This window comes from Meles meles, chromosome X (genome assembly GCF_922984935.1).
Source record: "Meles meles chromosome X, mMelMel3.1 paternal haplotype, whole genome shotgun sequence".
In the NCBI taxonomy this organism is placed as follows: Eukaryota; Metazoa; Chordata; class Mammalia; order Carnivora; family Mustelidae; genus Meles; species Meles meles.
In genome coordinates, this window is record NC_060087.1 from 83,980,821 (window position 1) to 84,003,682 (window position 22,862).

General features: G+C 38.1%; 1 protein-coding gene across 1 annotated transcript in view; it reads right to left on the minus strand.

Moving 5' to 3' along the window:
* LOC123935082 (nuclear RNA export factor 2-like) overlaps positions 1–10,502 on the minus strand; it is a 43,665-nt gene extending 33,163 nt beyond the window's left edge. Inside the window, exons 1-2 of the mRNA XM_045995527.1 lie at positions 10,468–10,502; positions 9,070–9,167 (exon numbers count right to left, since the gene is read on the minus strand). Coding sequence (XP_045851483.1) covers positions 9,070–9,167; positions 10,468–10,502 — 133 coding nt within the window. The remainder of the gene's footprint in view (positions 1–9,069; positions 9,168–10,467) is intronic.
* Positions 10,503–22,862: the final 12,360 nt, after the last annotated feature.

Sequence of the window (22,862 nt, forward strand, 5' to 3'; positions counted from 1 at the left end):
AGGAAACAGTTAACAAAACCAAAAGACAACTGACAGAATGGGAGAAGATATTTGCAAATGACATATCAGATAAAGGGCTAGTATCCAAAATTTATAAGGAACTTAGCAAACTGAACACCCAAAGAACAAACAATCCAATCAAGAAATGGGCAGAGGACATGAACAGACATTTCTTCAAAGAAGACATCCAGATGGCCAACAGACACATGAAAAAGTGTCACTCGGCATCAAGGAAATACAAAGCAAAACCACAATGAGATATCACCTCACACCAGTCAGAATGGCTAAAATTAACAAGTCAGGAAATGACAGATGCTGGTGAGGATGCGGAGAAAGGGGAACCCTCCTACACTGTTGGTGGGAATGCAAGCTGGTTCAACCACTCTGGAAAACAGCATGGAGGTTCCTCAAAGTGTTGAAAATAGAGTTACCCTATGACCCAGCAATTGCACTACTGGGTATTTACCCTAAGGATACAAACGTAGTGGTCCGAAGGGGCACATGCACCCGAATGTTTATAGCAGCAATGTCTACAATACCCAAACTATGGAAAGAACCTAGATGTCTATCAACAGATGAATGGATAAAGAAGAAGTGGTATATATACACAATGGAATACTATACAGCCACCAAAAGAAATGAAATCTTGCCATTTGTGACAACGTGGATGGAACTAGAGGGTATCATGCTTAGTGAAATAAGTCAATCAGAGAAAGACAACTATCATATGATCTCCCTGATATGAGGACGTGGAGATGCAACATGGGGGGTTAGGGGGATAGGAGAAGAATAAATGAAACAAGATGGGATTGGGAGGGAGACAAAACACAAGAACCATAAGTGACTCTTAATCTCACAAAACAAACTGGGGGTTGCTGGGGGGGTGGGGTTGGGATAGTGGGAGTAGGGTTATGGACATTGGGGAGGGTATGTGCTATGGTGAGTGCTGTGAAGTGTGTAAACCTGGCGATTCACAGACCTGTACCCCTGGGGATAAAAATACATTATATGTTTATAAAAAAATAAGAAATAAAAAATCGTGCTTCTAAATAAAAAAAAAATTCAACAAAAGCTGGACATCACTAAGACATATCATAGTCAAACTCAAAAAATACACAAAAAAGGAAAGAATCCTGAAAGCAGCAAGGGAAAAAAATCCTTAACCTAGAATGGAAGATAGATGAGGTTGCAGCAGATGTGTCCACAGAAACCTTGGTACTCCAGAAGTGAGTGGCATGATATATCCAACGTGCTGAGTGGAAAAAAACATGCAACCAAGTATACTTTATCTGGCAAGGCTGTCATTCAGAATAGAAGGAGACATAAAGAGTTTCTCAGATAAAGAAAAACTGAAGGAACTCATGACTACTAAACTGGCCCTGCAAAAAATATTAAAGGGGACTCTCTGAGTGGGGAAAAAAAGACCAAAAGCAACAAAGACTAGAAAGGAACAGAGACCATCACCAGAAACATTAACGTTTTAGGTAACACAATGGTGCTAAATTAATATCTTTCAATAATCATTCTGAATGTAAATGTACTAAATGGTCCAACCAAAAGACATAGGGTTTCCGAATGGATATACATAAAAAAAGACCCATCTATATGCTGCCTATAAGAGGCTCATTTTATACCTAAGGACAACTGCAGATTGTAAGAGAGGGGATGGAGAACTACCTTTATGGTTACAGACATTAAAATAAAGCTCGGGTAGCCATACTTATACCATAAAAAATATATTTTAAACCAAAGACTGTAAATAGAGTTGAAGAAGGGCATTGTATCATAATTAAAGGGTCATCCATCAAGAAGATCTAATAAGTGTAAATATTTATGCTCCGTACTCAGGAGCAGCCAAATATATAAATCAGTTAACCACAGACATAAAGAATCTCATTGATAATAATACAATACTTTAACACCCCACTTAAAGCAATGGACAGATCATCTAAGCAGAAAATCAGCAAGGAAACAATGGTTTTGAATGACACACTGGACTGAATTGAGTTAACAGATGTATTCAGAACGTTTCATCCTAAAGCAGCAGAATACTCATTCTTTTCGAGTCTAAATGAAACATTCTCCAGAACAGATCACATATCATGCATATTTTCAGACTACAATGCTGTGAAACTTGAAATCAACCACAAAAAAAAAATTAGAACACTACAAATGCATGAAGGTTAAAGAACATCTTAGTAAAGAATGAATGGATTAACCAGGAAATTAAAGAATAAATAAAAAAATATACATGGAAGCAAATGAAAATGAAAACACAACAGTCCAAAACCTTTGTGATGCAGCAAAGGCAGTCTTAAGAGGGAAGTGTATTGCAATACAAGCCTATATCAAGAAGCAAAAATAGTCTCAGATATACAACCTAAACTTACACCTAAAGGAGCTAGAAAAGGAACAGCAAATGAAGACTAAAGCCAGCAGAAGGGAAGTAATAGATTGGAGCAGAAATGATATAAACAAAACAAAACAAAAAACCCACAGTAGAAAACATAAACAAAACTAAGAACTGGTTCTTTGAAAGAAATAGATAAACTCCTAGCCAGACTTATCAAAAAGAAAACACCCAAATAAATAAAATCATGAGAGAAAGAGGAGAGATCACAACCAAGACCACAGAAATGCAAATAATTATAAGAGAATATTATAAAAAATTATATGCTAACAAAGTGTGCAGTGTGGAAGAAGTGGACAAATTCCTAGAAACATACAAACTACCAAAACTGAAACAGGAAGAAATAGAAAATTTGAACAGGAACCATAACCAGCAAAGAAACTGAAAAACTTTCCATGGTCATAGATTGAAAGAACAAATATTGTTAAAAATTCTATACTACCCAAAGAAATCTACACATAACCAACAACATTTTTCAAAAAGCTGGAACAAACAACCCTAAAATTTGTATGGAACCACAAAACACCCCAAATAGCCAAAGGAATGTTGAAAAAGAAAACCAAAACTGGTGGCCTCATAATTCTGGACTTTAACCTGTATTACAAAGCTGTATCCATCCAGCATAATCTCCTTCAGTCCCATCCATGTTGATACAAAAGTTGGGTATTCGTTCTTTCCTTTCTGATGGAGGCACAATATTCCATTGTATATATGGACCATATCTTCTTTATCCATTTGTCTGTTGAAGGGCATCTTGGCTCTTTCCACAGTTTGGCGACTGTGGCCATTGGTTCTATGAACATTGGGGTACAGATGGCCCTTATTTTCACTACATCTGTATTTTGGGGGTAAATACCCAGTAGTGCAATTGCAGGGTCATAGGGTAGCTCTATGTTTAATTTCTTTTTTTTTAAGATTTTATTTATCTGACAGAGATCACAAGCAGTCAGAGAGGCAGGCAGAGGGAAAGGCGGAAGCAGACTCCCCACTGAGCAGAAAGTCCAATGCGGGGCTCCATCCCAGGACCCTGAGATCATGACCTGAGCCAAAGGCAGCAGCTTAACCCACTGAGCCACCCAGGTACTCCTATGTTTAATTTCTTAAGGAAGTCAGTTATCCTATGGTTTCACTTACTTGTGGAGCATAAGGAATAACATGGAGGATATTGGGAGAAGGAGAGGAGAAGGGAGTTGGGGGAAATCAGTGGGGGAGACAAACCATGAGAGACTGTGTACTCTGGGAGACAAATTGAGGGTTTTGGAGGAGAGGGGAGTGGGGGGTTGAGTGAGCCTGGTGGTGGGTATAAAGGAGGGCACGTACTGCATGGAGCACTGGGTGTGATGCATAAACAATGAATCTTGGAACACTGAAAAAAAAATAAAAGTTTAAAACAGAAACAAAAACAAAAACAAAAAAACAATGCTGTAAACATCAAGATGGTATGATATTGGCACAAAACCAGACACAGAGATCAATGGAACAGAACAGAAAACCCAGAAATGGACCTATAACTATATGGTCAACTAGTCTTTGACAAAGAAGGAAAGAATATCCAATGGAAAAAGACACTTCAAATAATGATGGGAAAACTGGACAGCAGCTTGCAGAAGCATGAAACTGGAACACTTTCTTATACTATACACAAAAATAAATTCCAAACAGATGAAAGGCCTAAATGTGAGACAGGAATCCATCAAAATCCTAGAGGAACACACAAACAACAATGTCTTTTACCTCGGCCATAGCAACTTGTTACTAGACATGACTCTACTAGATTACTCTAGAACTAGAAGCAAGAGAAACAAAACAAAAAATGAACTAATGGGACTTCATCATGATAAAAATCTTCTACACAATGAAGGAAACAATAAAACTAAAAGGCAACCTAAGGAATGGTAAAAGATATTTATAATATGACATATCTGACAAAGATTAGTATCTAAAATCTATAAAGAACTTCTTAAACTCAATGCCTAAAAAAGAAATAATCCAGTTTAGAAACGGGCAGAAGACATGAATAGACATTTTTCCAAAGATGACATCCATATGGCCATCAGACATGAAAAAATATGCTCAACATCACTCATCATCAAGGAAATACAAATTAAAACCATGATGTGTTACTACCTCACAGCTGTCAGAATGGCTAAAATTAGTAACACAGGAAACAACAGATATTGGTGAGTATGTGGAGAAAGGGGAACCCTCTTACATTGTTGGTGGAATACAAACAGAGCTGTAGCCACTGTGGAAAACAGTGTCGAGGTTTCTCAGAAGGTTAAAATAGAACTACCCTAAGATACAGCAATTGCACCACTAGGTATTTACCCAACAGATACAAAAGTACTGATTTGAATAAGCACATGAACCCCTATGTTTATAGCAGCATTATCTACAATAGCCAAACTATGGAGAGCCCAAAGTCCATCAACTGATGAATGGTTAAGGAAGAAGTGGTATATACATACAGTGAAGTATTTCTTAGCCATCAAAAAAAAAATGAAATCTTGCCATTTGCAATGATGTGGACAGAGCTAGAGTGCATTATGCTAAGTGAAATAAGTCAGTCAGAGAAAGACAAATATGATATGATATTACTCCTATGTGGAATTTAAGATACAAAACAGATGAACATAGGGGAAAAATAGAAGGGAATACAAACCATAAGAGAGTTGTATGTAAATGATGAATCATAAATTATACTCCTGAAACCAATATTACACTATGTGTTAACTAACTAGAATTTAAATAAAAATTTGAGAAAATGAAATTTTAAAAAGTGAAAAAATACTAGCACCAAGGTATACCTACAACAATTAAAGCACAATTGGAATCAGACTAGACAACTACATTTTTAAAACTCTCCACATGACTGCAGTGTGCAACCAAGACTGAAAATTACTATGTTAAACTGTCAGTTTTTGGTTTAAGCTTGCCTGAAGATCCTAGGAATGATTTCCATCTCATTTGCTGACTTTCCACTTAGGGCTATTTTGGAGACCTAGTGATTCCATTAGCATGGAGCAGGGAATTGGCAAACTACGGCCCATGGACCAAACCATTTCTGTGGCCTGTTTTTGTGGGCCCTGCAAGCTAAGAATGGCTTTTACATATTTGAATGGCTGAAAAATCAATTCCCACACCTGAGCCATAATACCACAAGCAAATGGACCACTGAGAAAAAAAACCCTAGAAAGTCACAATTGACTACAGTAAATCTTCCTGGGCTTAGCCAAAGGGACTTCCAGCAATTACCAGTTACTGTGCACTTGTTTTAAGGACAATTGCTCTAAGCCAGAGTTCAACAATTATTTCTGGAAAGGGTCAAATCCTAAATATTTGAGACTTTGCAGGCTTTTCAGTTTTTTATAGAGCTGTTCAAATCTATTGTTTTCAGCCAAAGGCTTCCATGCATATAGCATGGGCTCTGTTCCAGTAAAACTTTATATATGGCTACAGACATGAGAATTTCAAATAATTTTCATGTGTCATAAAATAATATTCTTTTAAATTGAAGAAATAGAAAATAATATAAAGAGTTCTCTTTCTTAATTCCACCGATATTTTTCAAAGAGCTGGAACAAATAATCCTAAAATTTGTATGGAGTCAGAAGAGACCCCGAATTGCTAAGGAAATGTTGAAAAACAAAAACAAAACTGGCGGCATCACGTTACCCGATTTAAAGCTTTACTACAAAGCTGTGATCACCAAGACAGCGTGGTACTGGCATAAAAACAGACACATAGACCAGTGGAACAGAGTGGAGAGCCCAGATATGGACCCTCAACTCTATGGTCAAATAATCTTCGACAAAACAGGAAAAAATATTCAATGGAAAAAAGACAGTCTCTTCAATAAATGGTGCTGGGAAAACTGGACAGCGATATGTAGAAGAATGAAACTCGACCATTCTCTTACACCGTACACAAAGATAAACTCGAAATGGATAAAAGACCTCAACGTGAGACAGGAATCTATCAGAATCCTAGAGGAGAACATAGGCAAGTAACCTCTTCGATATCAGCCACAGCAACTTCTTTCAAGATATGTCTCCAAAGGCCAAGGAAACAAAAGCAAAAATGAACTTTTGGGACTTCATCAAGATCAAAAGCTTCTGCACAGCAAAGGAAACAGTCAACAAAACAAAGAGGCAACCCACGGAATGGGAGAAGATATTTGCAAATGACAGTACAGACAAAAGGTTGATATCCAGGATCTATAAAGAACTTCTCAAACTCAACACACACAAAACAGATAATCATATCAAAAAATGGGCAGAAGATATGAACAGACACTTCTCCAACGAAGACATACAAATGGCTATCAGACACATGAAAAAATGTTCATCATCACTAGCCATCAGGGAGATTCAAATTAAAACCACATTGAGATACCACCTGACACCAGTTAGAATGGCCAAAATTAGCAAGACAGGAAACAACGTGTGTTGGAGAGGATGTGTAGAAAGGGGAACCCTCTTACACTGTTGGTGGGAATGCAAGTTAGTGCAGCCACTTTGGAGAACAGTGTGGATATTCCTGAAGAAATTAAAAATAGAGCTTCCCTATGACCCTGCAATTGCACTGCTGGGTATTTCCCCCAAAGATACAGATGTAGTGAAAAGAAGGGCCATCTGTACCCCAATGTTTATTGCAGCAATGGCCACGGTTGCCAAACTGTGGAAAGAACCAAGATGCCCTTCAATGGATGAATGGATAAGGAAGATGTGGTACACATACACAATGGAGTATTATGCCTCCATCAGAAAGGATGAATACCCAACTTTTGTAGCAATATGGACGGGACTGGAAGAGATTATGCTGAGCGAAATAAGTCAAGCAGAGAGAGTCAAGTATCATATGGTCTCACTTATTTGTGGAGCATAACAAATAACATGGAGGACATGGGGAGATGGAGAGGAGAGGGAGTTGAGGGAAACTGGAAGGGGAGATGAACCATGAGAGACTATGGACTCTGAAAAACAACCAGAGGGTTATGAAGGGGTGGCGGGGTGGGAGGTTGAGGAACCAGGTGGTGGGTAATAGGGAGGGCACGTACTGCATGGAGCACTGGGTGTGATGCCAAAACAATGAACACTGTTATGCTGTAAATAAACAAATAAAAATAAATAAATAAATAAATAAATAAATAAAATAAATAAGATTAAAAAAAAAGAGTTCTCTTTCTTAATTTAAAAAGGATTCCTGACAAATAATGCATGAAAAGACAAAATTACTGTTCAATCTTAATTAATTATAAAAATGCAAAAAATTGGAAATAATAGCAAACCAAATCCAGCAATGGGTAAAACAGATAACACAACATAACAAAGTTGTGTTTATCCCAAACTTGCAGTGTGACTTAACATTAAGAGATCCATAATATAATCCATCACATTAATAAGATAAAGCAGGAAAAGGATAATCATCACAAGGATTTCAGAAAAAAGGGTATAAATAAAATTTAGTAAACAATCAAGATTAAACAACAACTCTCCGCTGACCAAGAATAGAGAGCTATTTCTTTAAACTGATAACATGTATTTTTTTAAAAAGACTACAACAAAACCATACATAATTGTGAAACATTAAAAGCATTCCATATTAAATCAGATAATCAGTTCTTTTAAAAAATTACTTATTTAAGAGAGAGAGAACACAAGTGGGGGGAGCAACAGGGGGGAGAAGGAGAGAATCTCAAGCAGACCCTGCACTGAGCACAATGCCCAATGTGGGGCTCAGTCTCACAACCCTTAGATCATGATCTGAGCCAAAATCAAGAGTCTGACGCTCAACCTACTGAGCCAGCCAGTCACCCTCATATAACCAGTTCTCTTCAACATCTGAGTCTCCTACGCAGCAAGTGAGTGCAGTTAACCAAAATAAATAAATGCATACATATATACATAAATTCATAACTGTAAAAGTGAAGAAACAAAACTCTTCTTAAAAAATTCCAGAGAGGGGCACCTGAGTGGCTCAGTGGGCTAGGCCTCTGCATTCAGCTCTGGTCATGATCTCAGGGTCCTGGGATCGAGCCCCATATCTGGCTCTCTGCTCAGCAGGGAGCCTGCTCCCCTACCCCTCACTTGCCTCTCTGCCTACTTGTGATCTCTCTTTGTCAAATAAATAAATAAAATCTTAAAAAAAAATTCCAGAGAATCTACAGAAAATTATAAGACTATAGATTGACCAGTTTATTGGATGTAATACAATTTTTCAAAAGAACTGTAACAAATAGAAAATAATATATCATTGTGAATATATCATTTACAATAGCAAAAATACTTCTGTGAAATATTCTGTGAACTGCCTCACTTGGCAACTCTCACTTATAAACTTCATGATATTCTGTTAAAACAGCCTGAAATGACTAAGACACTACCTCTCTCTTTGATATTCAAATTGCATATTAGCACAGTTATCTTAAAAATATGACAATATAGGGGCGCCTGGGTGGCTCAGTGGGTTAAAGCCTCTGCCTTCGGCTCAGGTCATGATCTCAGGGTTCTGGGATCAAGCCCTGCATCGGGCTCTCTGCTCGGCAGGGAGCCTGCTTCCCTTCCTCTCTCTCTGCCTGCCTCTCTGCCTATTTGTGATCTCTGTCAAATAAATAAATAAAATCTTTAAAAAATATGACAATATAAAAATCCTTTTACCTTCATTACTATATTTCTCATATTTATCTGATGGAAGAACATATTTTTGTTGTTGCTGTCTTTCGGACATAGTATTTTGTGTATCAAACCTGGAAGTGCTGAAATGAGAGAAAAGGTAAAGTGAATATGAGAAATAAAAATATTACACATGACAATATTCTTTAAGTGCCTATCAAACGATATTTCAAAACCTCACAAATGTAAACACAGTCCTTTATTTGCTGAATTTTACTCATCCACTACCATCACACACCATGTGTGATTTTTATGTATCACCCATAATTTTACTTAATATGTTTTTCTTAAATAAATTTACTACTTTTTCCACATGAAGAACAGGAGGAAGGAAAAGAGTTTCAAGGATTCTAAGAAGGAATGGTTAGAAAATCAGGAGAAAAATCAGAAGCTAATGGTGTTTGGTTGGATTAGTTTAAGCTACTTAGAGATCCCTAGTACAAAAATATATGCACCCAATGTGCACTTTGAAAAACTGTTGGACTACAAAGTAAATCTAATAAAAACATTCTAAAACTTCAGATAATGGCTACTGTCACACTTAAAAATATTGTTGAATATACTTGAACTTTCACACTTTCATTGAAAAAATATCTGATTCTTTGAAAGTCTCTTCTTCCCTCTCTCCACAGCATCAAAGGAGAAAAGAAATTAAAATCAGATTTGGAATCATTTATACAAATTGGCATCTAGGAGGTCTCTGGTATCTGATAACAGCACAGTCAGACAATGGCACAGGAGTCCAATATAGACAAGCTAATACGACAGGGTGATAATCAAGAATACGGTTTAGGGGCGCCTGGGTGGCTCAGTCAGTTAAGTGGCTTAGGCTGAGACATGATCCCAGGGTTCTGGGATCGAGCCCCACATGGCGCTCCCTGCTTAGCCGGGAGCCTGCCGCTCCCCCTGCTCGTGCTCTCTCTCTTTCTCTGTGTCAAATAAATAAAATCTTAAAAAAAAAAAAGTAGGGCTTTAGTGTGGGGCTGGGGAAGAGGAATGGGAACGGGGTCCCACCGCATTTCTAGAGACTGGTCATTGAGAGAAGTACATGAACCCCAGGGGCATCCTCTCAAGCCAATTCTCTGAGTAAAGATCAAGTATTTACTGGTGCCCCCCCCCCCCCCCAGTGCAGCTCGCCATGCCAGGATATAAAAGTTGGTAGAAAGGAAGGGATCTGAACCGGAGTCTCAGGAAAATTCTCCCTTTGCCAAGGTGCAGACCACAGTTTTAAAGGTCTTTATGTATAGGTCTGACTCTTCAGAAAGCTAAGTTGAGCCACACTTCAGGAGACTCCACACACTTAAAAACAACACTCGCACACGACTATAGGGGGATCACGGGACTCCAGGATCCCCAGAACCCACAGCTATGGGGGGTATCTACCTGACTTCCAGAGACTTGACTGGCAGGGTCCACATGACAGAAAGATCTAAGTGACTTCAGGGTTCAGGAGCCTTCGATTTTCACGCGACTGAGAAATCTGAGCCTCGCGTGACCATAGGATATAGGTAAGCAAAAGCGATTGGATAGCTGCTGTGCTCACGTGACTGCTACGTAATTGTAGGCGCCACATGGTTGCTGACTCATAGATTTACAGTTTGGTAGTCCACAATCTTCAGTGATAGAGACAACCGAGCCTGATATATGACCGTAGCAAAATCCTTATGACCTCGGAAACAGGACACCCATGTGATGTTGAGAGCTGAAGTTTCCACATGCCACATGACAGGAAAAAAAATCACCTGATGGGCAGGATTTAAGAGTCCTTGATTCTGTAGTGACTTGACCCTGAATCTACCACATGATCATTGTGGCAACCGGTTCAGAGAGACCAGGTGACCTTAGGGTTTAGAAGCCCATGGTATTGACATGACCAGTATGTGTGGGCCTGCCACATAATTGTAGTGTTTACATGATGACAGTATTCATGCCTTAGGATCCCACAGTGCTCAAATGCTGGTGTCAGCTTGGTAATAGTTGGGTACAACAACAGTAGGATTCCCCCAATCTGCATGTTTTAGGAGACCATTCTCTTCATGAGATCTGGAGATCTGAGATTTCCCACATTCCTGAGCTCCCTAGTGATGGTGGTGACTCCAAGTGACTTTCCTCAGCACACAAGGTTGGGCTTTGCCTGCCCCACCCCTTTTTTAATGTGCTAATTCTGTTATTTTTCTAATAATACATGAAATTTAAGACATAAATTAATACATAACAATAAAATGGGTCCTCCCTAAAACCATAACAATTGCCATATTGTGGCGATTACTTCAAAAGCCTAAGGAGTGGTTATAGAGAAGCATTGTTGATTTAATTTTGTGGAAGTCTAAAGGAACTAAAGTAAACCAAGAAAGTGAATTTTAGCTGTTAATTTGAAAAAAAAAAGTATAATAATTACTATGAGTCAAGGGCTTAAAAATATTAACTCATTTAATAGTGGTAATTCTATGGAGTATGTACTATATTTTTCCAGTTTTCATAGACGAGGAAGTTGAAACACATTATGTGTTAAGTCGCTTGCCTAAGAAGTTAGAATTTATAGATGTCAAGCCAGGGATTGCTTCCAGACACCCTGGATCCAAACTTTGTGTTTTGATCACCCACTAATTAAAATTAATTAAGAAATTAATAAAAAAATTAATATTAATTCAGTCTTCCTTATTCAGCCTAACTGGAAAGCCATCTTCAGTTTCTGAAAAGTTGAGATAATGGAGGACCTCTTTGAAATGCCATTTATATAATTTCAGGTACTACCAGTAATTAGAACTAATCAAACAAAATTGAAAGTAATTAAGACCCTTAGATTTATTTTAATGTATAAATATAATTGTAATAATATATGTAATATTCATTTATATAATATGTGGTATATAATGCTAAATGATAGTTGAAAACATCTCCTAGATAAATACCAAAAAAAGAAATATTGCAGAATTTAAACATAATACCTGGCTCTTGCTGGAATTACAAAAATTAAAAATGAGTAGAATCTGAATTAGGTATTACTGTGTATATTAGATATACTATGAACTTTCCTAGAAAGAACAAAGAAGAATATACAATGTAGTTTTTTTAAATTGCAGTTTTATGAACACCTCTTTTGCTGATTTGTGTGGAAAACTGAAGCTTTAGTATGTATATCCACAATAAATTTGATGTGGCCTTACTGGTTTGCTGACATGGGAAAAAAAGTGTTATAAAAGAAATGATATTATTTTGCCAAGTACCTGCAAAATAACATAGTTACATAAATAAGCTGAAGAAAATTCAACAGAGTAAATTTTGTACCATGGTTAAATTTGAATATTTCAGTAAGGATGGCAACAGACTGTGTGTTTGTAGTTCTAAGACTACTGAAGGAAGTTGTGATTTTTATTCAAGTGACTATAATTTGTGAAAATTGGTGTTCTATAGATAATTTTGGAAGAGTCATTTATGGAACACATGTAAATTCAGGTTATGAAAATGGAGCCATGCATTTACAATAAAACCATAAGAGACTATGGACTCTGAAAAACAACCTGAGGGTTTTGAAGGGTCAGGGGTGGGAGGTTGGGGGAACAGGTGGTGGGTAATGGGGAGGGCACGTTTTGCATGGAGCACTGGGTGTTGTGCAAAAAGAATGAATACTGTTACGCTGAAAAAATAAATAAAATGGAAAAAAAACTTATTATGAAACTTCAAATTAGATTTAGGAAGCCTCTGTATATAGTCACTGGAGTCTGACATCAAGATCTGATGCCTGGCCCAACTCTAGTCTCTGTAAGTACTTATAGATGGACAGATCACAGTGTAAGACAGCAGAATTACACCTATCCCACTTATGCTCAAGCGATACTTACACATTTTGATGGTGATCGAGATCAGCTTCTTTCATCAAAAGATGAACACTGAAGTTCTAATTATAACTTTTCTTCAGAAAAGTCAGATTTTCTCCTGTCAGACCTGATAGTCATATAATAATATTTTTTCCTCTGAGATGATTACCAGGAATGTTTTAGGATTAAAAAAAATGTTTAGTTACATCAATGAGTGCCTGTCAGCACACTCTAATACACATGGGGGGGGGGTGCCTGACACTAGTATAAATAAAACATCTTTCTCTTAGTTTTACTGGTCATTGATCATCACTTTGTTTTCATCTTTTCTGTGACAGGCTATTATACCTGCTTTATAACCTGAAAAACTTTGCAACATGTTCATAATGCTTGTATTAGACTATTTGGGCTGCCATAACAAAAATACTTCAGACTAGGTGGTTTAACAACAGAATTTTGTTTCTTATGGTTCCGGAGGCTAGAAGTCCAAAATCAAGGTATTGATATGTTTGGTTTCTTCTGAGGCTTTTCTCCCTGGTTTTGCAGATGGGTGCCCTCTTGCTGTTTTTTCACATGATGGTCTCTATGCACACACGCTCCTGGCGTCTGTGTGTCTTAAGCTCCTTTAAAAAAAACCAAAATGGAATTACTTATTTAAAATTTTTATATTTGAGTATAGTTGACACACAATTTTACATTAGTTTTAGGTGTACAACATAGTGGTTCAACTTCTGTATAGGTTGTACTATGTGCACAAGTGTCACCATACAGTGCTACTATAATATCACTGACTATATTCCCTATGCTGTGCCTTTTATTCCCGTGACATTCTATCCATAACTGAAAGTCTGCATCTTCTACTTCTCTTCTCTCATTTTTCCTATCTCCCGCTTCCCTTCCCCTCTGGCAACAATTGTTTGTTCTTTGTATTTATGGGTCTGATTCTGCATTTTGTTAAGCTCCTCTTAGTATAAAGACACCAGTCAGAATGGATAAGGCATATAACAGCCTCACTTTAACTTAATCATGTCTTTAAAGATCCCATTTCCAGATGTAGTCATAATCTGAGGCACTGGGAATTAGGACTTCAACATATGAGTTTTGGGAGAAATAATCCAGTCAAAATAAAGCCCAATGTTAAAAGGGCATAATTATGAGACAACAGAACAGAGATAGGAACAATTACACAGAGCAGGCAGGAGGAAGGCATGTTAGGCTTTCATTATACTATAGCTTCTCCAGTTCATATGATTCTCTAAGGTCCAGTAACTTCCAAGCTTTGGACTGAGAAATTTGCTTTGCCACTACCCTGACCTGGACCTAAAGGATGGGAGTCAGTATATTGTATTAGTTAAGATTTCACAGCTTAAAGTTTAACGCTTTCCTATTATCAATATGCCTTCTATTTTCTTTTAAGACACTCAATCTTCCTTAACCTTAACTTTCTAATTAGATATAAAGATAAAATAATTAGTTACACTCCTCAAATTGTTTTAAGAATTAAATGAAATTTAAGTGTATTTCTGCATATAATAAGGGCTAAGTGTTTTATTGGGTGGAATTTTGAGAAATCAAATTCCTCAGCCTTTTATTTACACAGTGGACAGGCTCCTGGTGAACAGCTTTCTGTTCCAGTTCATATCAGAGCTTTGTCTATGAGACATGCAGAAGGGGAAGAGTCGACTTTATAAACTGGGTTTAGACACTACAGGGACCCAAACACTTCCCTTACCCCAGAACGCCTTTCTTTCTCTGTGTAGAGTCTGAAGCTTCAGGAAGACAAGGACATTGCCTGAATTTTTTATGGTCCTATTTTCCCTTCTTATCATTATGCTTGACATGCACTAGGTGCTTTGATGAATGAATGAATAAATGAATGAATGAATGAATGAATTATAGTTATATTCCAGGTATGTATCGTTCTTCCCTTTAACCGTTAATAGCCCCTGGTAGACCAGGACCCTAGGTATGCAGCCAGTGCTCCCAAGTGATTCAGCATAAATTTATGGAAGGGAAACCTATGCTTGGCTCTAACTTGATGAGTTTCATAGAGGCATTCTGGAGATCTTGGCCTTTGTTTCTTCAGAAATACTTCTACCTACACTCCTTGAGCATCCTACATAGGTGGCCTGAGAGATAGTTAAAGATTAAGTGAAGCTTCTGAAAGTGATCTAGCTTACTCAATAGGAAGAAGTAGTCAAAAGGGAAAGCCTGGGGGCTGTGGGTCATCAAGAGATTGCTCTGGTTACTCATTTCCACTATCTAAATAACTAGAAGTGAAACACTGTCCAATGATGTAGGCTTACCTCTTGGAAGAATTCTAGCTCCAGCACTCAACCAATTAGGTACCTACCCATACTGAAGAGGGAAATCTGCTTTACTCAGTTTATCAACTCAAATGCTAACCTCATCCAGGAACATCCTCATAGGCACACCCAGAAACAACATTTTACCAAAATATCTGGCTACCCTGTAGCCTTGTCAAGTTGACACATAAAATTAACCAACATGATTCTCACCTAAATCTAAATGCGTCATACCAAGGAAGCACATTTTAAGGGATAACATAGGCAGAGGAATAATTGTAGTAGATATCAAGTCAGGATGGAAGGAAAGGTAAGTGAGAACATTGGGACTCTCTCCTGAGTCTGCCACTGTGAAGGGCTGTTCTGGCCTGACCTGGGAGGAAAGCTGAGCACTGTGAAGATCCATTCAGGGGTTTTCTTTTATTTTACAATAGTACCATGGAAGTGAATGGGAAAGACTCTATTCACTTATAATTTATTGTTTTCCTGAGTGACTGTGCCAGTTTGCATTCCCACCAACAGTGCAAGAGGGTTCCCCTTTCTCCACATTCTAACCAATACTTGTTTCTTGTGTTGTTAATTTTAGCCATTCTGAATCACTATATTGTACACTTGAAACTAATATTACACTGTATGTTAACTAACTGGAATTTAGATAAAAACTTAAAAAACACTGATACCTAATAAAAAACATAATTTATTGGCATTTCCTCAAGATATACTTTATAATAACAAAGCCAGTTTAATGAAATCCCCTGAACAAAGCAACATTTTATCCCAGTTTCATTGGTAATAGTCCGTGTACTGAGGAGGTTTGTGTTTTTTTTTTTTTTTTGCCTCCTTTCACAGAGCAGTGCTTTTGAAATAGTAATGGTCCCTTTCCACATGTTAAGACTATTCTTCTTTTTATTTATTCAGATATATTTATATCCACTAATTAGTCCAGATGAGAAAACATTTATCATTAAAGTCAATAAGATTTAAAAATCTTCTCTTGTAATTCTAGTAAAATTGGACACCAAGCATTAGAAAAAGAGTATAAGCAAAGGAAATTATAGTACATGTATAATTATAGATGTAAAAATTCTAAGTAAAATAATACCAAACTGAACTAACCAATATCTTATAAAGAAATGAGATCATAAAGGATTTATTCCAGAAATGAAAGCACAGTGAACTATTAGAAAAATCTATTCATGAACTTCTGCTTATTCCTGGAAAATGGAATACAAATGCTTTTTTGATTTCAGTAGAAAACCTCCACAAATGAAGAAAAGGTGGGAAAAAAGGACAGCAGACAAAAAAAAATCTGAGCAAAATTTTGGAAATTGGAAAACAGACACTGAGCAGACCACAGAAACTAAACACCAATTGCCTAAGAAACAAATTGCAGAATCCTAAAAGACTAAAAAACTGGGAGTCGGGGCGCCTGGGTGGCTCAGTGGGTTAAGCCACTGCCTACGGCTCAGGTCATGATCTCAGGGTCCTGGGATCGAGTCCCGCATCGAGCTCTCTGCTCGGCAGGGAGCCTGCTTTTCCCTCTCTCTCTGCCTGCCTCTCTGTCTACTTGTGATCCCTCTCTGTCAAATAAATAAATAAAATCTTAAAAAAAAAAAACAAACAAACTGGGAGTCGTAGGTAACTTTCAAGGCAGAGACCAGAGTATGGCTCTGATTACTGGGGGATTCAGTAAAAGCATCTAAAACAGAGACTTTATTTTTTTTAAAGATTTTATTTATTTAATTGAGAGATAGAGAAAGTATGAGAGGGGAGAGGGTCAGAAGCAGACTCCCCACTGAGCAGGGACCCCGATGTGGGACTAGATCCCGAGACTCCAGGATCATGACCTGAGCTGAAGGCAGTTGCTTAACCAACTGAGCCACCCAGGTGCCCCTAAAGCAGAGCCTTTAATCACCCTTATATTTTGTACTACTTGAAACAGTTAGGATTCCTACCTCAGGATCAACATTAACCCTAATTTCCTTGCATCCTCACTGTATTTTATTGGTTCCTGTAGTAGCCATTGTATCTCATTCTACAACAGGTAGTTCATCATTCTGTAGGCACTGGAGTGGGGTAAAGTTGGTAAATGTTCGTTTTAAGAACCAAGCTGCCAAAAAAAGACCAGAGCAATTTAGATCTTCTCTTCTTAGGACTGGCAGGCAGTCAACTAAACAGGCACAGTGTGGAACAAGCACAGGGTAGAAGTGGGAAGCAGCAGGCACCTGTCAAAATCCATTCCATGTTTTTAAAACCTCTCTGAAGAAGACTGGAACATCTGCCGCAGCTGTGCTTGCGGCAAGTTTGAAACTTCTCTCCAAGTTTCTTCAGAATTATTCCATTTCTCTGAAGGTAAAGCCTGTATTTAACCCCTCAACTTTGGTTGAAATATTTTGCAATACAGGGTGGCAACTTTATTGAAGCACAATATTGTTGGGACACTTAGGGCCACTTTTGGCAGCAGGTGCTGAAATCTATCTCCCACTTTTCTACTAACAATAAGTTTAATTGCAAAAATTATTCAAGGTGCCTTTTATGTTATCCTCATGTGTACAATGGAAGAGGTTACCTGGCACAGTGCACAATAAAACGTCGCCAGACTCTTCATCAGGCAGTCTTGCCTCTCTTCCCTGAAGATTTATGAGATGGAAGAGTATCAGTCCCTGTCCTTCATGAACCATCTCTTCTCCCCAAACCTCTGTCCTAGGTGGAGTCATTTCCTTCTCTCAGCTTCCTATCACTGAATCCTCATATACACTACCCTGTTCTAGCACATGGAGAATCCTTTTTTATATCTCCCCTCTTTAAAGTATGAGAGAGTTGCAAATTTTTTTTCATTGTCACATTGATTTTCTCATTTCCTTCTTATAACTTCAGAGATAGTTCTTAGTCACCACAGGGATTTTTCAGCCTATGGCCCACAATGTCTTTTCTCAACAGATGGTGTAAGTTGGAGCTATGATTTTCCTGCCTACCGCCAACAATTTCAGCAAGTTCATTTTTCCCCATGAAATATCAACTGTCTTCACTCCTGCCTAGTCTTGGCCAGATCTTTCATACCAGTTTTTTACCAAGGTTTGGGGTGGGGCTGTACTTGTTGAGTCTTCCATATAAAAGGTAAGGATAGAAGGGTCAATTATGTTTCTAAAGTCTATTCCTAAGATTCTCAGAGAGCGAAAATTTAGGGGCCTGGTTACTCAATTGTGAAATGTGAAACAGAGAATATACATTTGAGGTAGGTTTCTGGGAAACAACTGTCCTAGGTTATGAGTTCATTCTTTTATCCAATCAATAACTATTTTAACAGACTTTTTGATGTATAATTGACATGCAATTAACACTATATATTTAAAGTGTGTGACTTGTTAAGTTTTGACAGATGCATGCAGTCATAACTGCTATAAAGATAATGAACATATTAATTAACCCTCCCAAATTTCTCATGTTCTTTTCTAATTCTTCCTCACTCCCTCTACACACCCTCTACCACCCTCAGACAAGCCCTGATTTGTTGTTACTATAAGTCAGTTTGCATGTTCTATACTTTTTTTTAAAAGATTTTATTTATTTGACAGAGAGAGAGAGAGAGAGAGATCACAAGTAGGCAGGGAGGCAAGCAGAGAGAGAGGAGGAAGCAGGCTCCCTGCTGAGCAGAGAGCTGGATGTGGGGCTCAATCCCAAGACCCTGGGATCATGACCTGAGCCGAAGGCAGAGGCTTAACCCACTGAGCCACCCAGGCACCCCATCATGATCTATACTTTTTTTTTTCATATGGTAGTTTATTTTATTTTATTTAATTAATTATTTATTTTCAGTGTAACAGAATTCATTGTTTATGCACCACACCCAGTGCTGCATGCAATACGTGCCCTCCTTTATACCCACCACCTGGCTCCCCCGACCTCCCACCCCCCGCCCCTTCAAAACCCTCAGATTGTTTTTCAGAGTCCATAGTCTCTCATGGTTCATCTCCCCTTCCAATTTCCCTCAACTCCCTTCTCCTCTCCACCTCCCCATGTCATCCATGTTATTTGTTATGCTCCACAAATAAGTGAAACCATATGATAATTGACTCTTTCTGCTTGACTTATTTCACTCAGCATAATCTCTTCCAGTCCCGTCCATGTTGCTACAAAAGTTGGGTATTCATCCTTTCTGATGGAGGCATAATACTCCGTAGTGTATATGGACCACATCTTCCTTCCCTATGACCGTGCAATTGCACTACTGGGTATTTACCCCAAAGATGCAGATGTAGTGAAAAGAAGGGCCATCTGTACCCCAATACTTATAGCAGCAATGGCCATGGTCGCCAAACTGTGGAAAGAACCAAGATGCCCTTCAACGGACGAATGGATGTTCTATACTTTTATATAAATGGAAAAATATAATCATATACTCTTTTTCTTCTAGATTATTTGATTTTACACAATTATTTTGAGATTCATTCATATCATTAAGTGTACAAATAGTTTCTTCCTTTTATCGCTGAGCAGTACTCCACAATTTGTTTTTCCGCTCACCAAATGGTAGATGGTTCACTTGTTTCTAGTTTTGAGCTATATGAGTAAAGCTGTTATGAAACTTATGCACAAGTACTTGGGTGGACATATCCTTTCATTTCTCTTGAATAATTATCAAAGAGTAGAATGGATATATTATATGGTAGGTAGTGTGTAAGTTTAACTTTTTAAAAACTTCCGAACTGTTCTTCAATGTGGTTGTGCCATTTTACATGTCCATTCAACCAATAATTTTTGAGGTTTTACTATGTTACAGACACTCTTCTAGATGCTAGAAATATAACATTAAACAAAACAGACAAATATGCAAGTTCTCATTGAGAAAATCTGGGAGGGGTCCTAAGGTGAGCTCAGGAAATAATGTTTAAGATTGAATTTAATATGCTGGATATTTATTATAGAGTTCCATAGGGATAAAAAAAACACTATAGCTTGGAGGAGGAAGAAGTAGGATTAGGCCAAGGGAAAAGTCAGTCTATGATGCAAGTCTGATATCTTTTGCCCTCTCCATGTTGAGTTGAGGAGCTAAAACTTTTCACTAGATTTGTCAGGCATTGGGCCTAAATGGCTGGGCCTTTTCCCCTACCTCCATCAATGAGGAACACCATAAGAAGGGCATGACTACCGGCAAGACAGCTTTCTGCAGCAGATGTTATCCCAGAAACCGTTGATAGCTGAAGGCTATCTGTTGATATCAATTGCCACAGGGTGGGCAACAAGTCATTCTCTGAAAGGGATATCAAGGCAATGTTGTTCTGAGTTCCTCTCTATTTCTCTACCATTTGCTCTGATTGGATCTACTACTCCACATATGCCCAGAAAACCCAGTGGTTCTGTATTACTGAAGGAAACTTAGAAGATAATAATTACCAGCCCATATCTGCATCTGGCCTTGTGGCCACAACTAATACTCATCTCTTTCGTCCACTACCCATTCTAGATTCCCTTCATCTTCAGTCCCCAAATCTGATGTTTGTAATGGGTTATGAGTGGCATTATTTAGACCCTCATTCCTGGTCATTTTATTCTTCTATGGCTATGGGTTTCTCCATTATCCTTTTATTGTCAAAACTGGGCAGGGGAGTACTAAGAAGCACTCAATGGATTGCTTCATAGCCAAACATATTTCTTCCTGCTCTCAGTGTGTAATAATGTTCATACCTCTCCTGATAACAGTCAATTAGGTCTGCCAGGATGGTGACTCTTCTTTTACAGGATGGTTGATGAGCACAAGTAAGACAAAGTATATGAGTAGAATTTGTAGCTTATAGTTCAATAACCCAGAGTTCTAGAAACCAGGCACCCAAATTTCTCCAACCTGGAATTGGAATGATGGCAAATGATATGTCTTGCTTATACCCCTTGTTTTCCAGATCCATGTACTATCTTCTTTGATGATTAGAATCACACAAATGTCTTTTACTCATGGTGTACATCGAGTCCTAGATGATGACTCCCAATTCTACTAAAATGTCACCTTTAAACAGAACTTCATTTGGTCCTTCACAATCCATTCTAACCCTTTATTAGGCAGGAGTTTCTGGGTAGTGCAATATATCATATGATCAGTGAATCCCATGTCTATGGGTCCATTTCCATACATGTTGCTATAAAGTGGGTCTCTTTGTTTGATATGATGTTTTCTGAGAATTCCATGACAGTAGATCAAACACTATGCTCTCAGATAAAGGTGATGGCCAAGACCTGACAAGAAAACCATCACCCTCAGTATATGCATCTTCCTCTCGAAAGAGTCATTGGCCTTTCACTTTCAGAGTGAAAAGACCCAGTCTATTCAACCGGTCCCATATTTGGTGATCAACATTGGTTTCTGTTGCTGGAAGATTGAACATTCAACAGTAGCAAAGCTATATCCACCCACCTAGATAAATCAAGACTCATACTGTTAGGCTTCGGCATAGCCTTCATCTCTCTCACCATAACCACTTTTTACATGTTACTATCAATATGAACAGACATAGATACTGAAAATTTATAGCCCACAGACTTTGTTTATACCTCCTCCTGACTCCTGACACACACACACACACACACACACATCATTTTCTAGGGCTTCCCCCAATCCCTAGATGAACTCATGCTCCCAATAAAATCCTCCTTTTCTTTGGACTAAAACAAATGTCACATGCTTCCTTATGAGGCTTGCCACCCCAAAATGATACAGGATATCCCAAAGGAAGGAAGTCTTTCTATTGTCAGGTTAAAAGAAAACAGAGGAGTTAAGAGGATATTGAGTACTTGCTTTGCTAATCCCTCATTTGTCCTGAAGTTCCCTATCCTCTAATGAGGTGGTTGCCAGAAAATCTTCCTATGACACCATAAGCATATGTTAGTGGAGTGCTGGATTTCTATGTATCCCACAGACATCACTCTTGAAAAATTTATGTGCATTTTATAAGTTGTAGTCTAAGGATAATTCCAAATATTTTAAGCCAAAGTGGTGAATAATTATGGGCATTTCGGATTGGTGAGATATTTGAGGAGATGAAAGTCTTGTGTCCTGGCCTGACTTCTCCCTTGACTTTTTATGTTGATGGCAAGCTTCCTGGCCCAAATGTATTTGCATTATAGCCAGGCATTTCCCAATGGATACCCTCACCGAAGTGACATCCTTCAAGAACTGTTACAGTCATTGAAACTTACTCTTTACTTCTTTATATCTTTCTTTCACTTACATGTCTGCATTTCTTTCCCTCTAACAGCATGAAGAGCTTCATGAAGAAAGTGATAGGGATCTTTTTTTAAAGATTTTATTTATTTATTTGACAGATAGAGATCACAATTAGGCAGAGAAGCAGGCAGAGAAAGAGGGGGAAGTAGGCTCCCCGCCGAGCAGAGAGCCTGATGCAGGGCTCAATCCCAGGACCCTGGGACCATGACCTGAGCTGAAGGCAGAGGCTTTAACCCACCGAGCCACCCAGGCACCCCAGAAAGTGATAGGGATCTTAAAAGCCTTAGTATCAATATTCTATATGTCCACTGTGGTAGTTACATGCATGAATGGATAAATTTATCCAAACTTATTGAATTATACACCTAAAATGGATGCATTATATTGAACATAAGTTATAGCTCAGTAAAGTTGATTTAAAATGTCTTCATATTCCTT